Source organism: Notolepis coatsorum (genome assembly GCF_963971535.1).
Source record: "Notolepis coatsorum genome assembly, chromosome: 11".
In the NCBI taxonomy this organism is placed as follows: Eukaryota; Metazoa; Chordata; class Actinopteri; order Aulopiformes; family Paralepididae; genus Notolepis; species Notolepis coatsorum.
This window is the reverse complement of record NC_140175.1, coordinates 15,612,708-15,634,488: the sequence shown is the minus strand read 5'-3', so window position 1 is coordinate 15,634,488 and position 21,781 is coordinate 15,612,708. Positions and strand designations below refer to the sequence as shown.

The 21,781-nt window shown below is 46.2% G+C and overlaps 1 protein-coding gene across 1 annotated transcript; it reads left to right on the top strand.

The window, feature by feature from the left end:
- Positions 1 to 86: 86 nt before the first annotated feature.
- cUnh2orf42 (chromosome Un C2orf42 homolog) lies at positions 87 to 20,548 on the top strand. The gene is made up of 8 exons (XM_084324795.1): positions 87 to 175; positions 543 to 1,842; positions 2,622 to 2,744; positions 6,029 to 6,136; positions 14,557 to 14,664; positions 16,000 to 16,100; positions 17,954 to 18,116; positions 19,849 to 20,548. The coding sequence occupies exons 2-8, from the start codon at positions 603 to 605 to the stop codon at positions 20,091 to 20,093; spliced, it is 2,088 nt and encodes a 695-aa protein (XP_084180921.1). The 5' UTR covers positions 87 to 175; positions 543 to 602; the 3' UTR covers positions 20,094 to 20,548.
- The last annotated feature ends 1,233 nt before the right edge of the window (positions 20,549 to 21,781 follow it).

Genomic DNA, 21,781 nt, shown 5'->3' with positions numbered 1-21,781 from the left:
GCCCCCTTTTCCACGTGATCGTTTCGCCGTCCAATCACGAGCGTCGTTACAGGCGCAATGCAGTGGCTGGGATGTAAGGAGGAATGGCGACGGCCGAGAGGAAGAGGAGGCTTGTGCACGAAAAACTGAATTTGACCAAACAGAGGCTGGTAGTGGAAATACCTGTGGTGCTATGGTAACGTTAAAACCACGTCTCTGACGGCGGCTAGATGCAACATGCGACTAGATAACATCTTATGCGCTGAAAACAGTTGCAATGCAGTCAATTGTTACAAGTTATCCCATAGTTAAACCTGACATTATTTCTAAGTTCAGTATGCAATTATTAACCTGAGGTCATAGACTGTTTTAATTTGTATAATGCTTGCATACAGGCTTGCTTACTCATGCATTCTTCATTATTGCATAGTAGTATAAGGAAATGTGCTGACTTCCTCTGTACAAACTGTTATCTGATGATCATAGGCTTATATCTGTTGTCTGTCTTGATTACCATAGTAGGCTTATAATATCTGTTATGTCTGTATGTCTTTCAATTGCAGGTGTCTAACTTAGCCCTTTAATAATTCCAACGACACTGTTAGTCAACATCAGGAGCCCAAATGTTGTCTGGGGCCGCAGCGACCTCTCCTTGCCAGGGGGCTTCCTCCTCCTCCTCCACCTCGCCACAGACCAGCGCCCCCCAGCCCAGCCTGGCGGCCAGGCAGAGGGAGGGCAGGAAGACCGCCCAGACGACGACGACGACGACGACCCCCGCCTTCCTGTCCAACCTGGGCAAGGCCACCCTGCGCGGCATCCGCAAGTGCCCCCGCTGCGGCGTCTACAACGGCACCCGCGGCCTCAGCTGCAAGAACAAGGCGTGCGGCATCGTCCTGAGGGACGCCGCCCCGGGCGGCCGCGGCAGCAGCTCCAAGAGGGCCACGGTGGAGGCGGTGAGGGTGGTGATAGACGGTGGCGGGCGGCAGGGGCACGACGGGGGGGAGGAGGAGGAGGAGCAGGAGGGTGGAGGAGGAGCCGGAGGGGACGTGGGCGGTGAGGCGCAGGTGTTCTCGGTGTGCCAGCGGGGCAGGTGGGGGGCCACGGCCGCGCAGATGGGCTTCGTGGAGCTGGTGCCCACCGACACGGCCATCGCCACGGGCGACGGGGCCACCCTCCTGACGAGGATCAACCTGGGCCGCTGCTTCCTGCCCGCCTGCAGGCAGGGTCTGAGGTCGAGCCAGGGTCAGTCGTCGCAGCAGTGCGCTGCGGGGGGCAACGCCGCCAAGCAGGGCTCCTCCTCCTCCTCCTCGGACAGCCTGTGCGCGCACATCAAGCAGGCCATGGAGTGCCAGCGGCACGCCACCCCTCTGCCCCTGAAGAGCTCCATCCTGGAGGGCCTCCAGGTCTCCGGCCAAGCCAGGGAGGAGCTCTGGAGGCTGGCCACCGAGTCCCCGGGACCCCTGGTGCAGCGCGTCTCCCGGGACACCCTGGTGGTGAAGTGCCACACCGATTCGAACCACCCGCTGGGTCTCCTGCATCTGACCGTAGGGGCCGGAGCAGGGCTCCCCCCCCCGGAGGGCCCCAGCAGCAGGAGCGAGGCGAAGGGCCGTCACGGGCAGCAGCAGCAGCAGGCCATGTTCCTCTGTGCCTGTCAGGTCGCTGAGGCCAGAGGCAGGAAGGCGGACGCGGGGGGAGAGAATCACTCCGGGGGGGCGACGATGACGGGATCCTCCGGCTTTTTCTGCGTCCCCGGCGCCGCGTCGGAACCCTGCCTCCACTTCTATGCCTGCGTGTGTGCCTTCGCCAGCGACGACAAACTGGCCTCGGATTTCGCGGCGTTCATCAACCACGGCTCCTCCAACGGTAAAGCCGCGTAAAGCTAGGGCTGGGCGATATGGCAAAAAATCATATCACGATAACGATATGATCATGTTATCATATCACTCGATATCGATAATTATCGAAATTGTTATAGTAAAAAAATATATATAATTAATTTTTTTTTTTAAATAAACAACAGATGTATGTTTATTTTGCAGCAATTCTTTGTCGTTGCCGCCATCTTTAGTGTTACATCCCCTCACACTCCAGTTCTCAGGCTGCAGCTGGTTTAAAAGCGAAAGTAAACCGGCTTCTCTGCTGGCTGTGGCTCCAGAGGAGTTGAACAGTTCTGGCTCTGCTAGTTTATTTTCTATCTTTTGGCGCTTTTTTGGTGGACAAACCACCAAAGGAGACTAGCTCAGCTAGCACACATAGCCTACTGTGTACAGACGGTTTCAAACTGTATTTTAAATTAGAAAGCAAACTAAATAAATGGACAAGAGAAAAATAAATCTCAATTTGGTCAGTATTGTCATTTGGACAAGCAAAGCCATTACTTTAAGTTGCAGGCAAGAAAGACAAGTCTGTCCACTGTCTCTGGTTTTAAAACTGCCCTGTTGCAGGTCACACGATTTTTTGTTTCCGATATTCGATATCGATTATTAAAATATATCGCGATATATATCGTTATCGTTATATCGCCCAGCCCTACGTAAAGCTGTCGTTTTTTATTTCAGCGTTATTCGCTATTCGTTACTTACAGTGTATATTTGACCGTGTGTGTGTGTGTGTCGGTATCCGCTCTCTGCTGCCCCCTGCAGGTGTTCCACCGAGCGCCCACTGCAGGCCCATCTGTGCTCCTGACACATCCACCCTGCAGTGTGAGCCAATCAGCAGCACTCACCACAAAGCAAAGAGACTCCGCCTGGAAGAACCCGCCACAGGTGGACAGATTCAGATCATCAGTACACTCACTGTAATACCCGATACGTACTACATACATAGTACATACATGTAGTACTTACTTACTGCTATGAGATGATTCTCTCAGGCCTATCTTTGTCTGTTTGTCTGACTCCACCATTGCCTTTTTCTGGAGTAATTCTCCATCTTTCTTCCATCTCCTACCACCATCCTCAACCTCCTCAGTGGTCTGTCCTGCTGGGGGTAGAGAGGGGGGCTGTCTGTCACCTCAGTGGTCTGTCCTGCTGGGGGTAGAGAGAGGCTGTCTGTCACCTCAGTGGTCTGTCCTGCTGGGGGTAGAGAGGGGGGCTGTCTGTCACCTCAGTGGTCTGTCCTGCTGGGGGTAGAGAGAGGCTGTCTGTCACCTCAGTGGTCTGTCCTGCTGGGGGTAGAGAGGGGGGCTGTCTGTCACCTCAGTGGTCTGGGGGTAGAGGTTTCAAGTTCAAGTTTCAAGTTTCTTTAATAGTTGTCATACAGAAGTACAGAATACTTTTATACAAAATGCTTCTTACTGTTACGCTCCAGAGACTGTGCTAGACAAGATAAGTATGAAATAAAATAACATAGTATAGCATGTAAATTAGAAGTAAAAAAAATGAGGTCACAGTGTTCAGTATAGACATATGTACAATGTTCGATGCAGAATAGACGTAACTGAGTTACCATATAATATACAATACTGTGCAGTGTACTAATATACAATACTATATAGTGCAAGGCAGAAATGGGATGAGGTGCAATTTAGGTACAATTTACAGTAGGTGTACGAGTTGTAGTGCAAATCCTTTATCAATAAATATAAAGTGTAAGTGTGTTTGTGTGATCTAAAGTGTGGAGAGTGGGTGCTGCAGTGTGTTGTTTGTTTAAAGTGAGTGTGTGCGTGTGGATGTGTGTGCTGTGTGCATTTGATGGTTGTTGCATAGTGTTTATTGTTCGTTTAGCAGCCTGATGGCCTGGGGATAGAAGCTTCTTCTGAGTCTTTCTGTGCTCGCCTTGAGACTCCGGTATCGCTTGCCTGACCGCAGCAGTTCAAAGAGGCAGTTGTTCGGGTGGCTGGAGTCCTTGATGATTCTCTTAGCCTTCCCCCTGCACCGCTTGTTGTAAATGTTCTGGAGGGTGGGGAGCCCCCCTCCAATTGTGCATTCGGCTGAACGTGTCACTCTTTGTAGTCTGCTACGGTCTTGTGCAGTGCTATTCCCAAACCAGGAGGTGATGTTGCCAGTCAGGATGCTCTCTATTGTACATGAGTAGAAGTTCCTAAGGATCTTCTGACTGACTTGGAACTTCCTTAGGCGCCTGAGGAAGTAGAGGCGTTGTCGTGCCTTCTTCACAACACTGTCAATGTGTGTGGTCCATGTCAAGTCCTCGGATATGTGGGCTCCCAGGTACTTGAAACTGTCACCTCAGTGGTCTGTCCTGCTACCCCCTGTCTCACTGCCACCTCCTTACAACCTGTCTCTCTACCCCTGTCTCTACAACCTGTCTCTCTACCCCTGTCTCTACAACCTGTTTCTCTACCCCTGTCTCTCTACCACCTGTCTCACTGCCACCTCCCTACAACCTGTCTCTCTACCCCTGTCTCACTGCCACCTGCCTCACTGTCACCTGTCTCACTGCCACCTACCTATCGATCTACCCCCTGTCTCCCTACCCCCTGTCTTACTGCCCCCTGTCTTACTGCCCTCTGTCTCACTGCCCCCTGTCTCACTACCCCCTGTCTACAACCTGTCTCACTGCCACCTCCCTACCCCATTCCTCTATTTCCTCATCTCTCTCTCTCTCTCTCTGGAGCCTTACAGAGCGCTGCCTTTACAACCTCTCAGACATCTGTCTGTCTCTTAATTCTTCTGCGTGTGTCTCTGTAATCCCAGGGCTGTAATCCTGCTCCGCTGAATCATCAAGTTAATGAGTGTTCTGTAGTGTTATAGTCCTCTGATCTCTGTGTCTGTAGTATTATAGTCCTCTGATCTCTGTGTCTGTAGTATTATAGTCCTCTGATCTCTGTGTCTGTAGTATTATAGTCCTCTGATCTCTGTGTCTGTAGTATTATAGTCCTCTGATCTCTGTGTCTGTAGTATTATAGTCCTCTGATCTCTGTGTCTGTAGTATTATAGTCCTCTGATCTCTGTGTCTGTAGTATTATAGTCCTCTGATCTCTGTGTCTGTAGTATTATAGTCCTCTGATCTCTGTGTCTGTAGTATTATAGTCCTCTGATCTCTGTGTCTGTAGTGTTATAGTCCTCTGATCTCTGTGTCTGTAGTGTTATAGTCCTCTGATCTCTGTCTGTGTCTGTAGTATTATAGTCCTCTGATCTCTGTGTCTGTAGTATTATAGTCCTCTGATCTCTGTGTCTGTGTCTGTAGTATTATAGTCCTCCTCTGATCTCTGTGTCTGTAGTATTATAGTCCTCCTCTGATCTCTGTGTCTGTAGTATTATAGTCCTCTGATCTCGCTCTGTGTCTGTAGTATTATAGTCCTCTGATCTGTGTCTGTAGTATTATAGTCCTCTGATCTCAGTCTCTGTCTGTAGTATTATAGTCCTCTGATCTCGCTCTGTGTCTGTAGTATTATAGTCCTCTGATCTCTGTGTCTGTAGTATTATAGTCCTCTGATCTCAGTGTCTGTAGTATTATAGTCCTCCTCTGATCTCTGTGTCTGTAGTATTATAGTCCTCTGATCTCGCTCTGTGTCTGTAGTATTATAGTCCTCTGATCTCTGTGTCTGTAGTATTATAGTCCTCTGATCTCTGTGTCTGTAGTATTATAGTCCTCTGATCTGTGTCTGTAGTATTATAGTCCTCTGATCTCGGTCTCTGTCTGTAGTATTATAGTCCTCTGATCTGTGTCTGTAGTATTATAGTCCTCTGATCTCAGTCTCTGTCTGTAGTATTATAGTCCTCTGATCTGTGTCTGTAGTATTATAGTCCTCTGATCTCAGTCTCTGTCTGTAGTATTATAGTCCTCTGATCTCGGTCTGTGTCTGTAGTATTATAGTCCTCTGATCTCTGTCTGTCTGTAGTATTATAGTCCTCTGATCTCTGTGTCTGTAGTATTATAGTCCTCTGATCTCGCTCCGTGTCTGTAGTATTATAGTCCTCTGATCTCTGTCTGTCTGTAGTATTATAGTCCTCTGATCTCTGTCCGTGTCTGTAGTATTATACTCCTCCTCTGATCTCTGTCTGTAGTATTATAGTCCTCTGATCTCTGTCTGTGTTTGTAGTATCATTCATACTCCTCCTCTGATCTTGTGTCTGTGGGTCTCCAGGGAGCAGCGGCCTCTCTGTGGACGAGCACACGGTGACCCAGGGTTTCCAGCAGTGGCTGAGCAGCGTGACGGAGAGGATTCACCAGACCATGCACTACCAGTTTGACGGTAAGGACCCACCAGAGACCATGCACTACCAGTTTGACGGTAAGGACCCACCACCAGACCATGCACTACCAGTTTGACGGTAAGGACCCACCAGAGACCATGCACTACCAGTTTGACGGTAAGGACCCACCACCAGACCATGCACTACCAGTTTGACGGTAAGGACCCACCAGACCATGCACTACCAGTTTGACGGTAAGGACCCACCAGACCATGCACTACCAGTTTGACGGTAAGGACCCACCACCAGACCATGCACTACCAGTTTGACGGTAAGGACCCACCAGACCATGCACTACCAGTTTGACGGTAAGGACCCACCAGAGACCATGCACTACCAGTTTGACGGTAAGGACCAACCAGAGACCATGCACTACCAGTTTGACGGTAAGGACCCACCAGACCATGCACTACCAGTTTGACGGTAAGGACCCACCAGACTAGACCATGCACCACCAGTTTGACGGTAAGGACCCACCAGACCAGACCATGCACTACCAGTTTGACGGTAAGGACCCACCAGACCATGCACTACCAGTTTGACGGTAAGGACCCACCAGAGACCATGCACTACCAGTTTGACGGTAAGGACCCACCAGACCATGCACTACCAGTTTGACGGTAAGGACCCGCCAGACCATGCACTACCAGTTTGACGGTAAGGACCCACCAGACTAGACCATGCACTACCAGTTTGACGGTAAGGACCCACCAGACTAGACCATGCACTACCAGTTTGACGGTAAGGACCCACCAGACTAGACCATGCACTACCAGTTTGATGGTAAGGACCCACCAGAGACCATGCACTACCAGTTTGATGGTAAGGACCCACCAGACCATGCACTACCAGTTTGACGGTAAGGACCCACCAGACCATGCACTACCAGTTTGACGGTAAGGACCCACCAGACTAGACCATGCACTACCAGTTTGATGGTAAGGACTCACCAGAGACCATGCACTACCAGTTTGATGGTAAGGACCCACCAGAGACCATGCACTACCAGTTTGACGGTAAGGACCCACCAGACCATGCACTACCAGTTTGACGGTAAGGACCCACCAGACCATGCACTACCAGTTTGATGGTAAGGACCCACCAGAGACCATGTACTACCAGTTTGACGGTAAGGACCCACCAGACCATGCACTACCAGTTTGAAGGTAAGGACCCACCAGAGACCATGCACTACCAGTTTGACGGTAAGGACCCACCAGACCATGCACTACCAGTTTGACGGTAAGGACCCACCAGACCATGCACTACCAGTTTGACGGTAAGGACCCACCAGACCATGCACTACCAGTTTGACGGTAAGGACCCACCAGACCATGCACTACCAGTTTGATGGTAAGGACCCACCAGAGACCATGCACTACCAGTTTGACGGTAAGGACCCACCAGACTAGGGCTGCACGATTCTTGCTAAAATGTGAATCACGATTTTTCTCTCTTAAGAATTGAGATCACGATTCTCTCACACGATTCTTATTTTTTTCCAATAAAATCATTTATTGCACTCTTTCTTAAACAGACAACATAACATATATCAAAGTGCTCGACTTAAACTTAAAAGTCTCTTGTAACATACAAAATAACTCAAGTCAGAATCGTCATCATTTAAAAAAGTAAAAAAAAGAAAATAATAATAAAGAAATATTATTTTTTTAATACGAAAAAATCGTCATAATTTAGAAATGAGATTGCATAGGTCTATGAATCGAGATCGCGATTTTTCTTCTATGAATCGCCCAGCCCTACACCAGACCATGCACTACCAGTTTGACGGTAAGGACCCACCAGACCATGCACTACCAGTTTGACGGTAAGGACCCACCAGACCATGCACTACTATCTATCTAGATAAGATACGATTTTCCTTTATTGATCCCTTTGGGGAAATTCGGCATTTATATAGCGCTTTTATCCAAAGCGCCTTAAAAGGTGCATTTTATATAGCAGCTTTTATCCAAAGCGCTTTACAATTTTGTTCCTCACATTTGACCCATTCACTCACACACAGACAGCAGAGGCATAATGATGATGGCGCCGCCCCGATCGGCTGCCTCTCTGTTCGCTCCGTCGAGACTGTGTTTACTTTTGTTAATATTTATAGTTTTTAGAGTTTTGTGCGTACCAACTGTTGGTGCATTTAATGTATATGACCGTCAGGCACTCATAGACATTGGATTACGGGAAACTTACCAACTGGATTACTCGCTGGATCAGCTTTCCGAACCACACCAATGGCCTGAAGAAATTCTCCGGAGACTAGGACCAGACCCTTTGTTCCCAGAGCCCAGGAAAAGACGACGAGGAAAGAGGGCTGGGATCCGAAACAGGCTGAGATCCAGACGCCACCGTACACCACTTCCCAGTATATTGCTAGCCAATGTACAATCAATAGACAATAAACTGGATGACATCCGAGCAAGGATTCAATATCAAAGAGACGTTAGGGACTGCAATATCCTTTGCTTCACCGAAACATGGCTCACACCGGAGGTTCCAGATCACGCAATTCAACCAGCGGATCACTTCTTTATCCATAGAAAGGATAGGACATCATCAGAGTCCGGTAAACAACGTGGAGGAGGTATTGCCTTCATGTTTAACAAAAATTGGAGTGATCCAACGAACGTGAAGGAATTATCCAACCACTGCTCCCCAGAACTGGAATATATAACCATCAAGTGTCGTCCTTTCTTCCTCCCGAGGGAGTTAACGGCGATCGTCCTGGTCGGAGTGTATATTCCACCGCAAGCCAGCAACAAGGTTGCGCTCTCCAGACTACACAACGAGGTAAATAGAATACAAGTGGCTAACGTTAACGCCGCCATTTTAGTACTGGGAGATTTCAATAGCGCCAATCTGAGAAAGGTATTGCCCGACTTCTATCAGCATGTGACTTGCAACACCAGAGGCGGTAACATCCTAGATCACTGTTACACGCAATTTAAAGGTGGCTACAAGGCTCATTCTGATAGTGGCTTTGGCAAGTCAGATCACGCATCCATTTTCCTTTCACCAAAGTATAGACAGAGAATTAAAAGTACTCCCGTAGTCTCGCGAGAGGTGCAGAAATGGGATCTGACGTCAGAAGAGACGATCCGGTCAGTGTTTCACCACACAGACTGGATTGTGTTCCGCGACACAGATAACATTAATGCCTACACGGAGACAGTGCTGGACTATGTCTGTACTAGGGTGAAAGAAACAATCCCCACTACCAAAATGAAAGTTTACCCAAATCAAAAACCCTGGGTAGACAAATCCGTCCGTGAAGCTCTGAGAGAGCGCACCAAAGCATACAATGACGGCCTAGTGGCAGGCAACATGAATGACCACAAGGTGGCGCGACACAACGTAAGGAGGACAGTGTCAGAGGCCAAACGGCGCTACAGGGATAAAATTGAACTCCAGTTTGAACAAGCTGACTCTAGAGCTATGTGGCAGGGGCTCAAAACGATGACAGACTACAAAGGCGCCTCCCTCAAACTGAACAGTGACATCTCCTTAGCAAACGACCTCAATACCTTCTATGCGAGGTTTGATGCTGGTAATAACAACACCAGCTCACAAGCCTCGGCAATGGGGGGGGGGGGGGTCGGCTGCTGATGGAGGCGCAGTGTTCAGGGTAACAGAGCATGAAGTGAGGCGGACCTTTAAAAAAGTGAATATCAGGAAGGCAGCAGGTCCGGACGGCATCCCCGGCCGCGTCCTAAAAGTCTGTGCCGACCAACTGGCCCCAGTATTCACTGACATATTTAACCTGTCCTTAGAACAGGCTGTCATCCCCACCTGCCTGAAGAAGTCCACTATTATCCCTGTACCCAAAAAATCCAAGCCTGCTTGCCTCAACGACTACCGCCCTGTAGCTCTCACCTCCATAGCCATGAAGTGCTTTGAGAAGCTAGTAAAGGGCTACATCTGCTCCTCCCTCCCCATCAACATGGACCCCCTGCAATTTGCATACCGCCCCAACAGGTCCACGGAGGACGCCATATCCCATGTGCTGCACACAGCAGCATCACACCTGGACAAGAGGCAGGGGAACTATGTGCACCCTCCAGAACATTTACAACAAGCGGTGCAAGGGGAAGGCTAAGAGAATTATTAAGGACTCGAGCCACCCGAACAACTGCCTCTTTGAACTGCTGCCGTCAGGCAAGCGATACCGGAGTCTTATGGCGAGCACAGAAAGACTCAGAAGGAGCTTCTATCCCCAGGCCATCAGGCTGCTAAACGAACAATAATCGCTAAACGAACAATAATCACTATGCAACAACCATCAAATGCACACAGCACACACACCCACAAGCACACACTCACTCAAACAAACAACACACTGCAGCACCCACTCTCCACACTTTAGATCACACAAACACACTTACACTTTATATTTATTGATAAAGGATTTGCACTACAACTCGTACACCTACTGTGAATTGTACCTAAACTGCACCTCGTCCATTTATGCCTTGCACTATATAGTATTGTATATTAGTACACTGCACAGTATTGTATATTGTATGGTAACTACGTCTACGAACATTGTACATATGTCTAAACTGAACACTGTGACCTCTTTTTTTACTTCTAATTTTTACTATGTTTTTATTTCATACTTATCTTGTCATGCACAGTCTCTGGAGCGCAACAGTAAGAAGCATTTTGTACAAAAGTATTCTGTACTTCTGTATGACAACTATTAAAGAAACTTGAAACTTGAACTTGAAACTATGTGAGAATGCTATTCATCGACTACAGCTCGGCATTCAATACCATAGTCCCCTCCATACTCATAGCCAAGCTCAGGGACCTGGGCTTGGGCTATGACCTCTGCCAGTGGGTCTTGGACTTCCTGACTGGCAGACCCCAGGTGGTGAGAGCAGGCAACTGCACCTCCTCATCCATCACCCTCAACATAGGGGCCCCCCAGGGCTGTGTTCTGAGTCCCCTCCTCTACTCCCTGTACACACACGACTGTGTGGCTCAGCGGAGTAGCAATACAATCGTCAAATTTGCTGACGACACAGTGGTGGTGGGCCTGATCTCTGCCAACGACGAGAGGGCCTACCTGGAAGAGGTCAAGGTCCTGGCGGGATGGTGCCAGGAAAACAGCCTCTCCCTGAACGTCAGCAAAACAAAGGAGATGATTGTGGACTTCAGGAGGTCGGGGGTCAAGGACTACAGCCCCCTCAGCATCGACGGGGCACCGGTTGAGAGAGTCAACAGCTTCAAGTACCTCGGAGCCTACATATCCGAGGACTTGACATGGACCACACACATTAACAGTGTGGTGAAGAAGGCACGACAACGCCTCTACTTCCTCAGGCGCCTAAGGAAGTTCCAAGTCAGCCAGAAGATCCTTAAGAACTTCTACTCATGTACAATAGAGAGCATCTTGACCGGCAACATCACCTCCTGGTTTGGGAATAGCACTGCAAAAGACCAAAGCAGACTACAAAGAGTGACACGTTCAGCCGAACGCACAATTGGAGGGGGGCTCCCCACCCTCCAGAACATTTACCACAAGCGTTGCAAGGGCAAGGCTAAGAGAATCATTAAAGACTCCAGTCACCCGAACAACTGCCTCTTCGAACTGCTGCGGTCAGGCAAGCGATACAGGAGTCTCAAGGCGAGCACAGAAAGACTCAGAAGTAGCTTCTATCCCCAGGCCATCAGGCTGCTAAACGAACAATGAATGAACACTACACAACAACAACCACCAAACGCACATAGCACACACATCCACACGCACACACCCACTTTAAACAAACACACTGTAGCACCCACTCCACACACTTTATAGCACACATCCACTTTAAACAAACACACTGTAGCACCCACTCCCCACACTTTATATTTATGGATGAAGGATTGCACTACAACTCGTACACCTTACTGTAAATTGTACCTAAAATTGTACCTCATCCCATTTCTGCTTTGCACTAGATAGTACTGTACATTAGTACACTGCATAGTATTGTGTATTGTATATTATATGGTAACTCAGAACATTGTACATATGTCTATACCGAACACTGTGACCTCATTTTCTTCTTCTAAATTCATGCTATATTATGTTATGTTATTTGATACTATCTTGTCTAGCACAGTCTCTGGAGCGTAACAGTAAGAAGCATTTTGTATGAAAGTATTCTGTACTTCTGTATGACAACTATTAAAGAACTTGAACTTGAACTTGAGGCGACCATGCAAGGTGCCAACCTGCTCATCGGGAGCAGTTAGGGGTTAAGTGTCTTTGCTCAAGGATTGCTCAAGGAGTGTCTTGCTCACTTCAACATGCTGCCAGGGGGAGTGAGAATCGAACCAGGAACCTTTCCGATTACCAGACGACTGCTCTACCTCCTCCTGATCCACTGTCGGAGGGGGGGGGGGGGGGGGGGGGGGTACAGGTATGGGCAGTAGAAAGACATAAATGTAGGCAATAAAGTTAGATCTGAATATAAAGATATAAGAGCAAAATAAACAGTGTAAACAATATAATTAACTCTCAATATAAAGATAAATAAACAGTATACACAAGGTGCAGCCGAGGGTCTGTACCCTAACTGGCATGATATATGTCATATGTTATAGTCCGTGCAGGTTTTGGTGGTTAAGAGTCAGACACACTTGGTCAGACATTCCTCTAGTTGTGGAGTTCTGCAGCCGTTAGTTCTCCGGCTGCCGGCAGCAGTCTGTGCCCACGGTGGTGGAGCCTGACGGCTGCATAGTGATGCAGAGTGTGCACACTTATTATAATAATAACTTTATTTGTATAGCACCTTTCATACAGGGGATTGCAGTTCACTTAGAAATAACACATAAAATCAGTGTACAACAAGCAGCAAGAGCAAAGCATGAAGTGGGATAAAATAATGCAGATACATGTATATGAATCAAATCATATCAGAAGAACCTCACGTTCCAATAGGCTTAAAATTAGCAGACGATATAAAATCACAGTTTTTCACATTAGGATCTAACATCCCAAAAGGCCACTTATGTTTATGGTTTGATTCCGTTTGAGTAGAATAGAAAAGTCATGAATGATGAAATGGCACACGAGACAAGGAGATGGATACCAGTTTCCTCTCTCTCTGCGTTCAGTAGAAAGCTATCCGGCTGCACGTTAGCCTAGCTTAGCACAATGAATGGAAGTGGGTGAGAAGTGGTTATAACCCTGGGAGAGGCTAGCCGCCTCTCATCCACTTCCATTCATTGTCCGACTCTGGAGAAGACGGTACGCGTGTTTCCTCTCATGGAATGATGTCACGTGAGTCAGTGGCTCGGGAGGTAGAGCAGTCGTCTGGTAATCCGGAGGTTCCTGGTTAGATTCCCACTCCTCCTCCTGGTCAATGTGTTGGAAGTGTTCTTGAGCAAGACACTTAACCCCTAATTGCTCCCAATGAGCAGGTTGGCACCTTGCATGGTCGCCTCCGCCATCGGTGTGTGAATGTGTGAGTGGATGGGTAAAACGTGAGGAACAAATTGTAAAGCGATTTGGATAAAAACGCTATATATTTTTTTTTGAACATTTTATGGTCCATTTTATATATATATATATATATATATATATATATATATATATATATATATATATATATAGTTACGGTAGGTATATACAGCACTATTGTACATGCTAGCATACAGAGTTATATGGGTAGACTATAGTATGAGGTAGGTAAGTTTCAGGTTCAAGTTTTGTTTTATTTGTCACATGTACATTACAGTGAAATGCTTGGTTCTGTATGAGCCTCCTGAGATTGTGCTTCATATACAGTAAAAAGAATAAAGACCAAACACTATAACTTCTACCCATAGACTGAATTATCAGATGGATAACCTAAAACTGTGTTTTAATGACTCTGTGTGGCTATAAGGGTTATTTATTCCCAGGTTATACCAGGATACAGATTGCTGATTCTACAATATTGCCTAAGTGAGGTGGATAATTTTTTTTGCTATTGTTATTGTTACTCATTTTAAGTCTGTTGTAATGTTAATTTATTGTCTTGTCATTATTATTATTATTATTATTATTATTATTATTATTATTATTATTATTATTATTATTATTATTATTATTATTATTATTATTATTATTATTATTATTATTATTATTATTATTATTATTATTGTTGTTGATGTCAATGTTGTCTGTGATGTCTGTTATAAAAAAGAAATTGGAAATAAAAATTTGATAAAAAAAATAAAATACCAAACACTATACAAATATACAATATACAAAACTAAAGTACAAAATGCAAACAAAATGCAAAGAATTAAGTAGTTATGATTACTATGATTACAGTGTAGGGCAGTTGTAGACAGTGAAAGCAGCATTTAGCAGGATACCGGTTATCATGGCAGTGTGTATGACGACACCGCGCTCTTGGCCCGACAGGAAAGCCAGAGGCGCTGGTGTTCCACATCCCCCAGGAGTTCTTCAACGCCCTGCAGAACCGTCTCTCCCTGGGGTCCAAGAAGAGGAGACTCCCCAACACAACAACCGGTGGGACACGACAAGAACCAGAACCTCAAAGGAACACACGTCTTCTCCAGAGTCAGACAATGAGATAGATACCAGTTTCCTCTCTGTGCGTTCAGTAGAAAGCTATCCGGCTGCACGTTAGCCTAGCTTAGCACAATGAATGGAAGCATGTGAGAAGCGGCTAGCCTAGCTTAAAGAGGTGTTAGTTAGTAGTTGTATTACTACCTACTATGCTAATATGTCTATACTACTCTACCTACTATGCTAATATGTCTATACTACTCTACCTACTATGCTAATATGTCTATACTACTCTACCTACTATGCTAATATGTCTATACTACTCTACCTACTATGCTAATATGGCTATACTACTACCTACTATGCTATATGTCTATACTACTACCTACTATGCTAATATGTCTATACTACTACCTACTATGCTAATATGGCTATACTACTACCTACTATGCTATATGTCTATACTACTACCTACTATGCTAATATATCTATACTACTCTACACTCAAGACTGTAGCACTGAAGTTCAACACTGTTTGACGAACAGTCTTACTGACCCTTAGCTGCCAGAGTTGTACCCTTCCCTTCCTGCTGACTCGTCGTACAGAACTTGTAAGTCGCTTTGGATAAAAGAGCTAAATACAATGTAAATGTAATGTAATGTGTTAGTTGGCCAACGCCTAGGCTAGCCGCTTCTCATCCACTTCCATTCATTGTGCTAAGCTAGGCTAACATACAGCCGGATAGCTTTCTCCTGAGAGGAAACCGGTATCCATCTCCTTGTCTGACTCAGGAGAAGACGGTAAGTGCATTTCCCATAATGTTGGCGTGTTCCTTTAAGCATTGTAACGTTTTAATGAAGTTTTTTAATCTAATTTAAATCTCACCCATGTATTTGGTCCCATCTAGAGCCATGGTGAGTGTGACTGTAGTAGTTACATTATCCACGCAGCACTTTCTTTACTGAAGTGAAATGCGTTAAAGGCCCAATCAGTGATTCAACCATAAACAAATGGGTGGCGCCACCACCACCAGGAATAAGAACAGTGACATGTTTTCATTCTCTAGTCTAGTTGATCGACCGAGCTCTCGATACAAGGAGGACTAACGCTGGACAACAGATGGTATTCGCTGTGTGTAGGAGCTGTACAAGGTTCACGTACAAGGAAGACCACTACTTTGATTTACAGTGGGTCACGAAAGCTCCAAATGGCTTCTTTTTTCCCATCTAGAGATCAAACCCTTTCAGGAATGTCTGTGAATAATACGGTAAAGAAAATAAATCTTGAAACATTCTTTTAACATGATGTTTGTCTTCTCTCTGTGCGGTCGTCAGCGTTTGTGAGGAATGACGGCCTCCCCCTGGGCTCCTTCTCCAAGTACACCTGGCACATCACTAACCTGATGCAGGTCAAGCGCATCTTCGACACCCCAGAGGTACGACCCCCCCCCCCTCCTCCTCTCTCTCTTTCTCTCTTTCTCTCCTCGTCCGATCTCCTTCTCTCAGTCTGGTTCACACCAGTATGACTTACTACTAGGGATGTCCGATATTATCAAACCAGCCAAAATAAGACCATACGATTGGTCCTATAAATCTGCCACCTCGAACCCATATTGAGCCATGTCACTTCAATGAGGTGGGATAGGGCTCCCTGTGGAGCAGAGGGTCTCCTTTCTGAAACTGGGACATATGTATAAAATGTTAAATGGATCATCTGCCCCCAGTTATTTATGCTCTCACATTGTCCTGCGTGGCCAGGTCCACGGACGACAGTTACGGTCTGGACAGCTCTCAGTTTATGAGCCTAGAAAGGGTTCATATTCACAGAATGGCTGCTTTCTGTCTACAGCCTGCCGGCTGTGGAACTCTCTGCCCAGGGCCATCCAAAACTCCCCCACTATTGCTGTCTTCAAGAGGGGTGTGAAGCGACATCTGCACCAATAGGTTGCAGAGGGTGCTGCTTGGCCACCACTCTTGAAGAACAGGAACATGACATGCTGTAATGAGGCTCTTTCAGAAAATTGTGTTGTCTATTTTATCTACTTGTTGTATCTATCTTATCTTCTTAACTCTTTCTTTGTGATTTATTGTATTCTTCTTGGCACCATGTTGGAAACAAGTCGACAGACTTTCACATGTTATCCTTGTACCCCTTGTTTTTATACGTTTGTATAAATTGTATGTACTAAATAAAAATCAAATCAAATCATCGGCCTACAGATTTATATATTTATTTTACATTTATTTAACCTTTATTTACCCAGGCAAGCAAGTAAGAACAAATTCTTATTTTATTTATTGTGAAAAGTATGCATAATGGTGTGTTTTGGGGGGGGGGGGAAACCCCACATATATCTGTATCGGTTGGTATCGGTATCGGAAATTAAGAGTTGGACAATATCGGTCGTATATCGGTAAAAAAGCCAATATCGAACATCCCTACTTACTACCATAGTGTCTTTATACCTGTATCACTGTACATATTAATACTACAACTCTGTACATATCCCTTACCTACTCTTACTAGTTACGCTGCTGGCCAGTATGACTTACTATTACATACACATATTACCATACCTTGTACTATGCTCATTATGTCTACATTACTACCTACTATATTATGTCTATACTACATGCACTCAAGACTGTAGCACTCAAGTTCAACACTGTTTGACGAACAATCTTACTTAGCTTCCAGAGTTGTACCCTTCCCTTCCTGCTGACTTGTTCACAACTTATAAGTCGCTTTGGATAAAAAGCGTTCAGCTAAATGTAAAAAAAATATAAAATATTCCTTTATTGATCCCCTTAGGTGATCATCATACATACACATGTAAATGTATATTACTGTCGCACTTTACTGTTACAACATTTGCACTCTGGTTGGATGCCAAACCTCTTTTCGTTGTACCGTACTTGTGCTGAATGATGACAATTCATTTGAATCTAATAATAATAATCTAATCTAAGAGAAAGAGAGAGAGATGCAATTGACCTACCTCAAGCCCCACCCTCTTTCCCCGATCCTCCAATCACAATCGCACAGTTGTGATTGGAGGATCAGGAAAAGAGGGTGGGGCTTGACTCAGGTAGGTCAACTGGACCATACTGGACTATCACCTCACCTGTACGTTGTATATTGCTGTTGCACTTTACTGTTACATTTGCACTCTGGTTGGATGCCAAACCTCTTTTCGTTGTACTGCTGTATAATGATGACAACACATTTGATCTAATCTAATCTAATCTTGTGTTCTCTCTCCCCATGCCACCGCGTTGCGTCCTCTAGCTGCCTCTAGAGTTGACCCAGAGTTTTGTGAGGAATATCGACGGCACCTACTCCTCGTTCCGCTGTCCGGAGCCGTTCCCCGACCCAGAGCCGGCGGAGGGCTGCAGGGTGGACCGACCCCAGGCCATACGCCCCCTGGAGCTACGCACCTTCCTCAAGGCCGGTGCGGGAGAGCGACCGTGTGGGTCTGGGAGGGGAGAGAGACTGTGTGTCTGGGAGGAGAGAGAGACTGTGTGTCTGGGAGGAGAGAGAGACTGTGTGTCTGGGAGGAGAGAGAGACTGTGTGTCTGGGAGGAGAGAGAGACTGTGTGTCTGGGAGGAGAGAGCGACTGTGTGTCTGAGAGGAGAGAGAGACCGACCGTGTGTCTGGGAGGAGAGACCGACTGTGTGTCTGGGAGGAGAGAGAGCGTGTGTCTGAGAGGAGAGAGCGACCGTGTGTCTGAGAGGAGAGAGAGACTGTGTGTCTGAGAGGAGAGAGAGACTGTGTGTCTGAGAGGAGAGAGAGACTGTGTGTCTGAGAGGAGAGAGAGACCGTGTGTCTGAGAGGAGAGAGAGACTGTGTGTCTGAGAGGAGAGAGAGACTGTGTGTCTGAGAGGAGAGAGAGACCGTGTGTCTGAGAGGAGAGACCGACCGTGTGTCTGAGAGGAGAGAGAGACTGTGTGTCTGAGAGGAGAGAGAGACCGACCGTGTGTCTGAGAGGAGAGAGCGACCGTGTGTCTGAGAGGAGAGACCCACTGTGTGTCTGAGAGGAGAGAGACCGTGTGTCTGGGAGGAGAGTGAATGAGCCATGCGTGTTAATCGTTGACCGTATTAGGAAATGCAAATATTATGTTAACCGCAGCAAATCATTATTAGCAGCTGCAGTGACATTTACTTTCATTTAATTTAATTTCAAACCTTTATTTCAACTCGTGAGACACTGAGGTTACCCTCATTTAGAGCGACGATGAGCTTACAAAACAAGACACCGTTTATCAGCAATTTCATACAAGGCCATCCAACCTTTTCATAAAGGACACAGTAGTGGATATCATATCTGTCATCAGTAATAAATCTGAGGGCAGAATGATAGACCAGATGAGTCACATGATTCTCAAGGAATTTGACTCAAAAGATGGAAAATATTTAGCAATTTTAAGAGCCCATCACAACTCTCCAAGTCTGCTTAAAGGTGTATTCTGTTGTTGAAATAAGTGGTCTACACGTTGTTCAGACCAAACCCGAGAAACCCTAAGAACCAACCAGCCATAAAGGAGAGGCCAGAGTTATGGATATCATATCTGTCACCAGTAATAAATCTGAGGGCAGAATGATAGAGCGAGTCCAGCGGTATCAGAGTTGAAACCACAGCAGGCCTATTAAATCATCACCGTCACCATAGTCCAAAACAGATAAGAAAACAGCTTCAACAATCCTCGTTCTATTAATCACGGGAAAGCTGGATCTATTTCTGTACAGGAAACCACATTTCTGTCGCAGCTTGGAAGAAAGAATATCCACATGGAACTTTAATGACATTTTCTCGTTGAAAAAAAGAAAGGAACACTGCCGTATTGCAAAGGTGCCTCCCTCTGTGTTTATTCAAACAGGTGTTTACCTTGACATGTCAATCAGAAAGGTCTTTATTGCCAAGTAGTTTTCACATACAAGGAATTAGCTTTGGTTGTTTTTGGTGCGACATTAACGGACAGACAATAACTGACGGATAATAAAATAAAAAGGTGGAATAAAATTGAATGAAATATGAACTAAATTAAGACAGAAGCACAATAGAATATAGAATATCATTATGAAAAAAAAAATAGGCCAGGGCTGGAATAAAAGAAAATGGGATATAAACTAAACAAGCCTCCTTAGCCCTAAGCCTCTGTGTGCATCTCTCTCCACCCCGCAGGAATATGTACAACGGACCAGAAGGAGGCCACTCCGTTTGTGATCGAGTGGATCCCAGACATTCTCCCTCGCTCCCGGATCGGAGAACTCCGGATCGGCTTGGAGTTCGGACACCAGCAGAGCGGCCAGCCGGAGTTCTGTGACGGAGCGACGGCCCAGAGAGGAACGGACCGGGCCGGTCGCAACAAGACCACCTCGGCAGACGCCATGCAACCCAAACATGGAACTGTCGAGATCATTCTTTGAGGATGGTCAAACCCCCCACACACACATAGACCACTGCAACACCTTTTTGACAATTTTCTGTGGGGACAATCCAGAGAGACTCCCTGGGCAGTCTGCGCATGCAGAGTTTGGGGAGTAGGTGTGCGGAAAAGCGACTATAGCTCGGCCGAGAAAGGGCCGATCGACTTGGGATTGGACTCTCCGTGTTCAGGAGACTCGGGCGTCTAAAAAAAAGTCTACTGGATCATGTCTCCAGCACCCCCACAGCCGTAGCTACAACCACTTACGTCAAGGCTCTAATCAACATTCATTCATTTTATCCCCCCGCGCTCTCTCCCTCCATGTAACGCGGAAGTGCAGTGGTCTTTGGATATGCTCTCAATCTCTGACATCTGTATGAGGTAGCAGAGGCCAAAACCTGATGGGATTTTAAGTGTTATTATTATGGAACCTCCAATATGCCTTCGTTATCTCCGCCAAGCAGGTTATGTTTTCACCCTGTGTGTTTGTGTGTTTGTGTGTTTGTGTGTGTGTGTGTGTGTGTGTGTGTGTGTGTGTGTGTGTGTGTGTGTGAAGGTATCTCGAAGAGGAATGGCTGGATTGCCATAACATGTATTGAAATCAAACCTATTGATTTTAATGACCCCGTGACCTTTCCTTTTAGCGCCACCGTCAGGCTAAACCTTCAATGTTTCAAATGAACGAATCTCCGGAACCCGTTAGTCGTCACAAGAAAGATACCCAGAGACGCGGCTCCTCGCGGTCAACAAACCTGTCATAAAGACCTATGAGGTCGGCCATATTGGGTTTTCCGCCATTTTGATTATTGTAAAATGACCTTTGCCCTCACCTCCCCTGGCTGGTCGCCTGATTTTCATGAACATTGCTGTGTGGCATCTAGTGAGCAACATCTGTAAATTTATTATTTTAGATAGTTGATGGGCCAAAGACCGTAAGACCACTAGAAGCAGTTGAATTTCTGATAAACACACGGTAAACAGGAAGTGATGTGTTACTTGTGAACTCATTTACACCAACCTTGACAAATATAGGACACTTTATTTGAGTTAATTTGGCCACATGGTGGTGCTATTCTCACAAAACAAAAAAACATGGAACATGAAGTGATGCGTTACTTGTGAACAAACGCCTTGTCCAATTTGCACCAAACTTGACAATTGTCTTCGTCCCACTATATAGTGAGGAGGCCAAATATGACACACATTGTTTGTTGTACAACAGTGTTCTACGAAGTAGCATTACTGTTGTCGTTACATAGAACATGGATTCACAGCCTAGGTCTGTTGAGACTGGCAATTAGCCAACTCTCGTTTCTGTCATCTACCCGGTAAAATGTTGAGTGTAAAGCAGGGAGATGAGAGGCCTTGGTGGGGGTCTGCACTGCAGCACCGTGAGGGCAGTCAGGGCCGGCCTGTCCTACAAGCCATACAGGTGGTCGCCTAGGGCCCCGGAAGGGGGGGTGGGGGCCAACTCGTAGTATAAAAAAAAATATATATATATATGCATAATACTACGAGTGCCCCCCCCCCTTTACTCAACGTCCAAGAGAAACACTGACTGGTGAAATGAGGTGTCTGCAAATATGATTCAATGTAGTTTGGTGAATCAATTTCACCAGTTACAGTGTTTCTCTTTGACGTGTTTTACTTGGACGATTATTATTATTATTACTAGTACGGGGGGGGGGG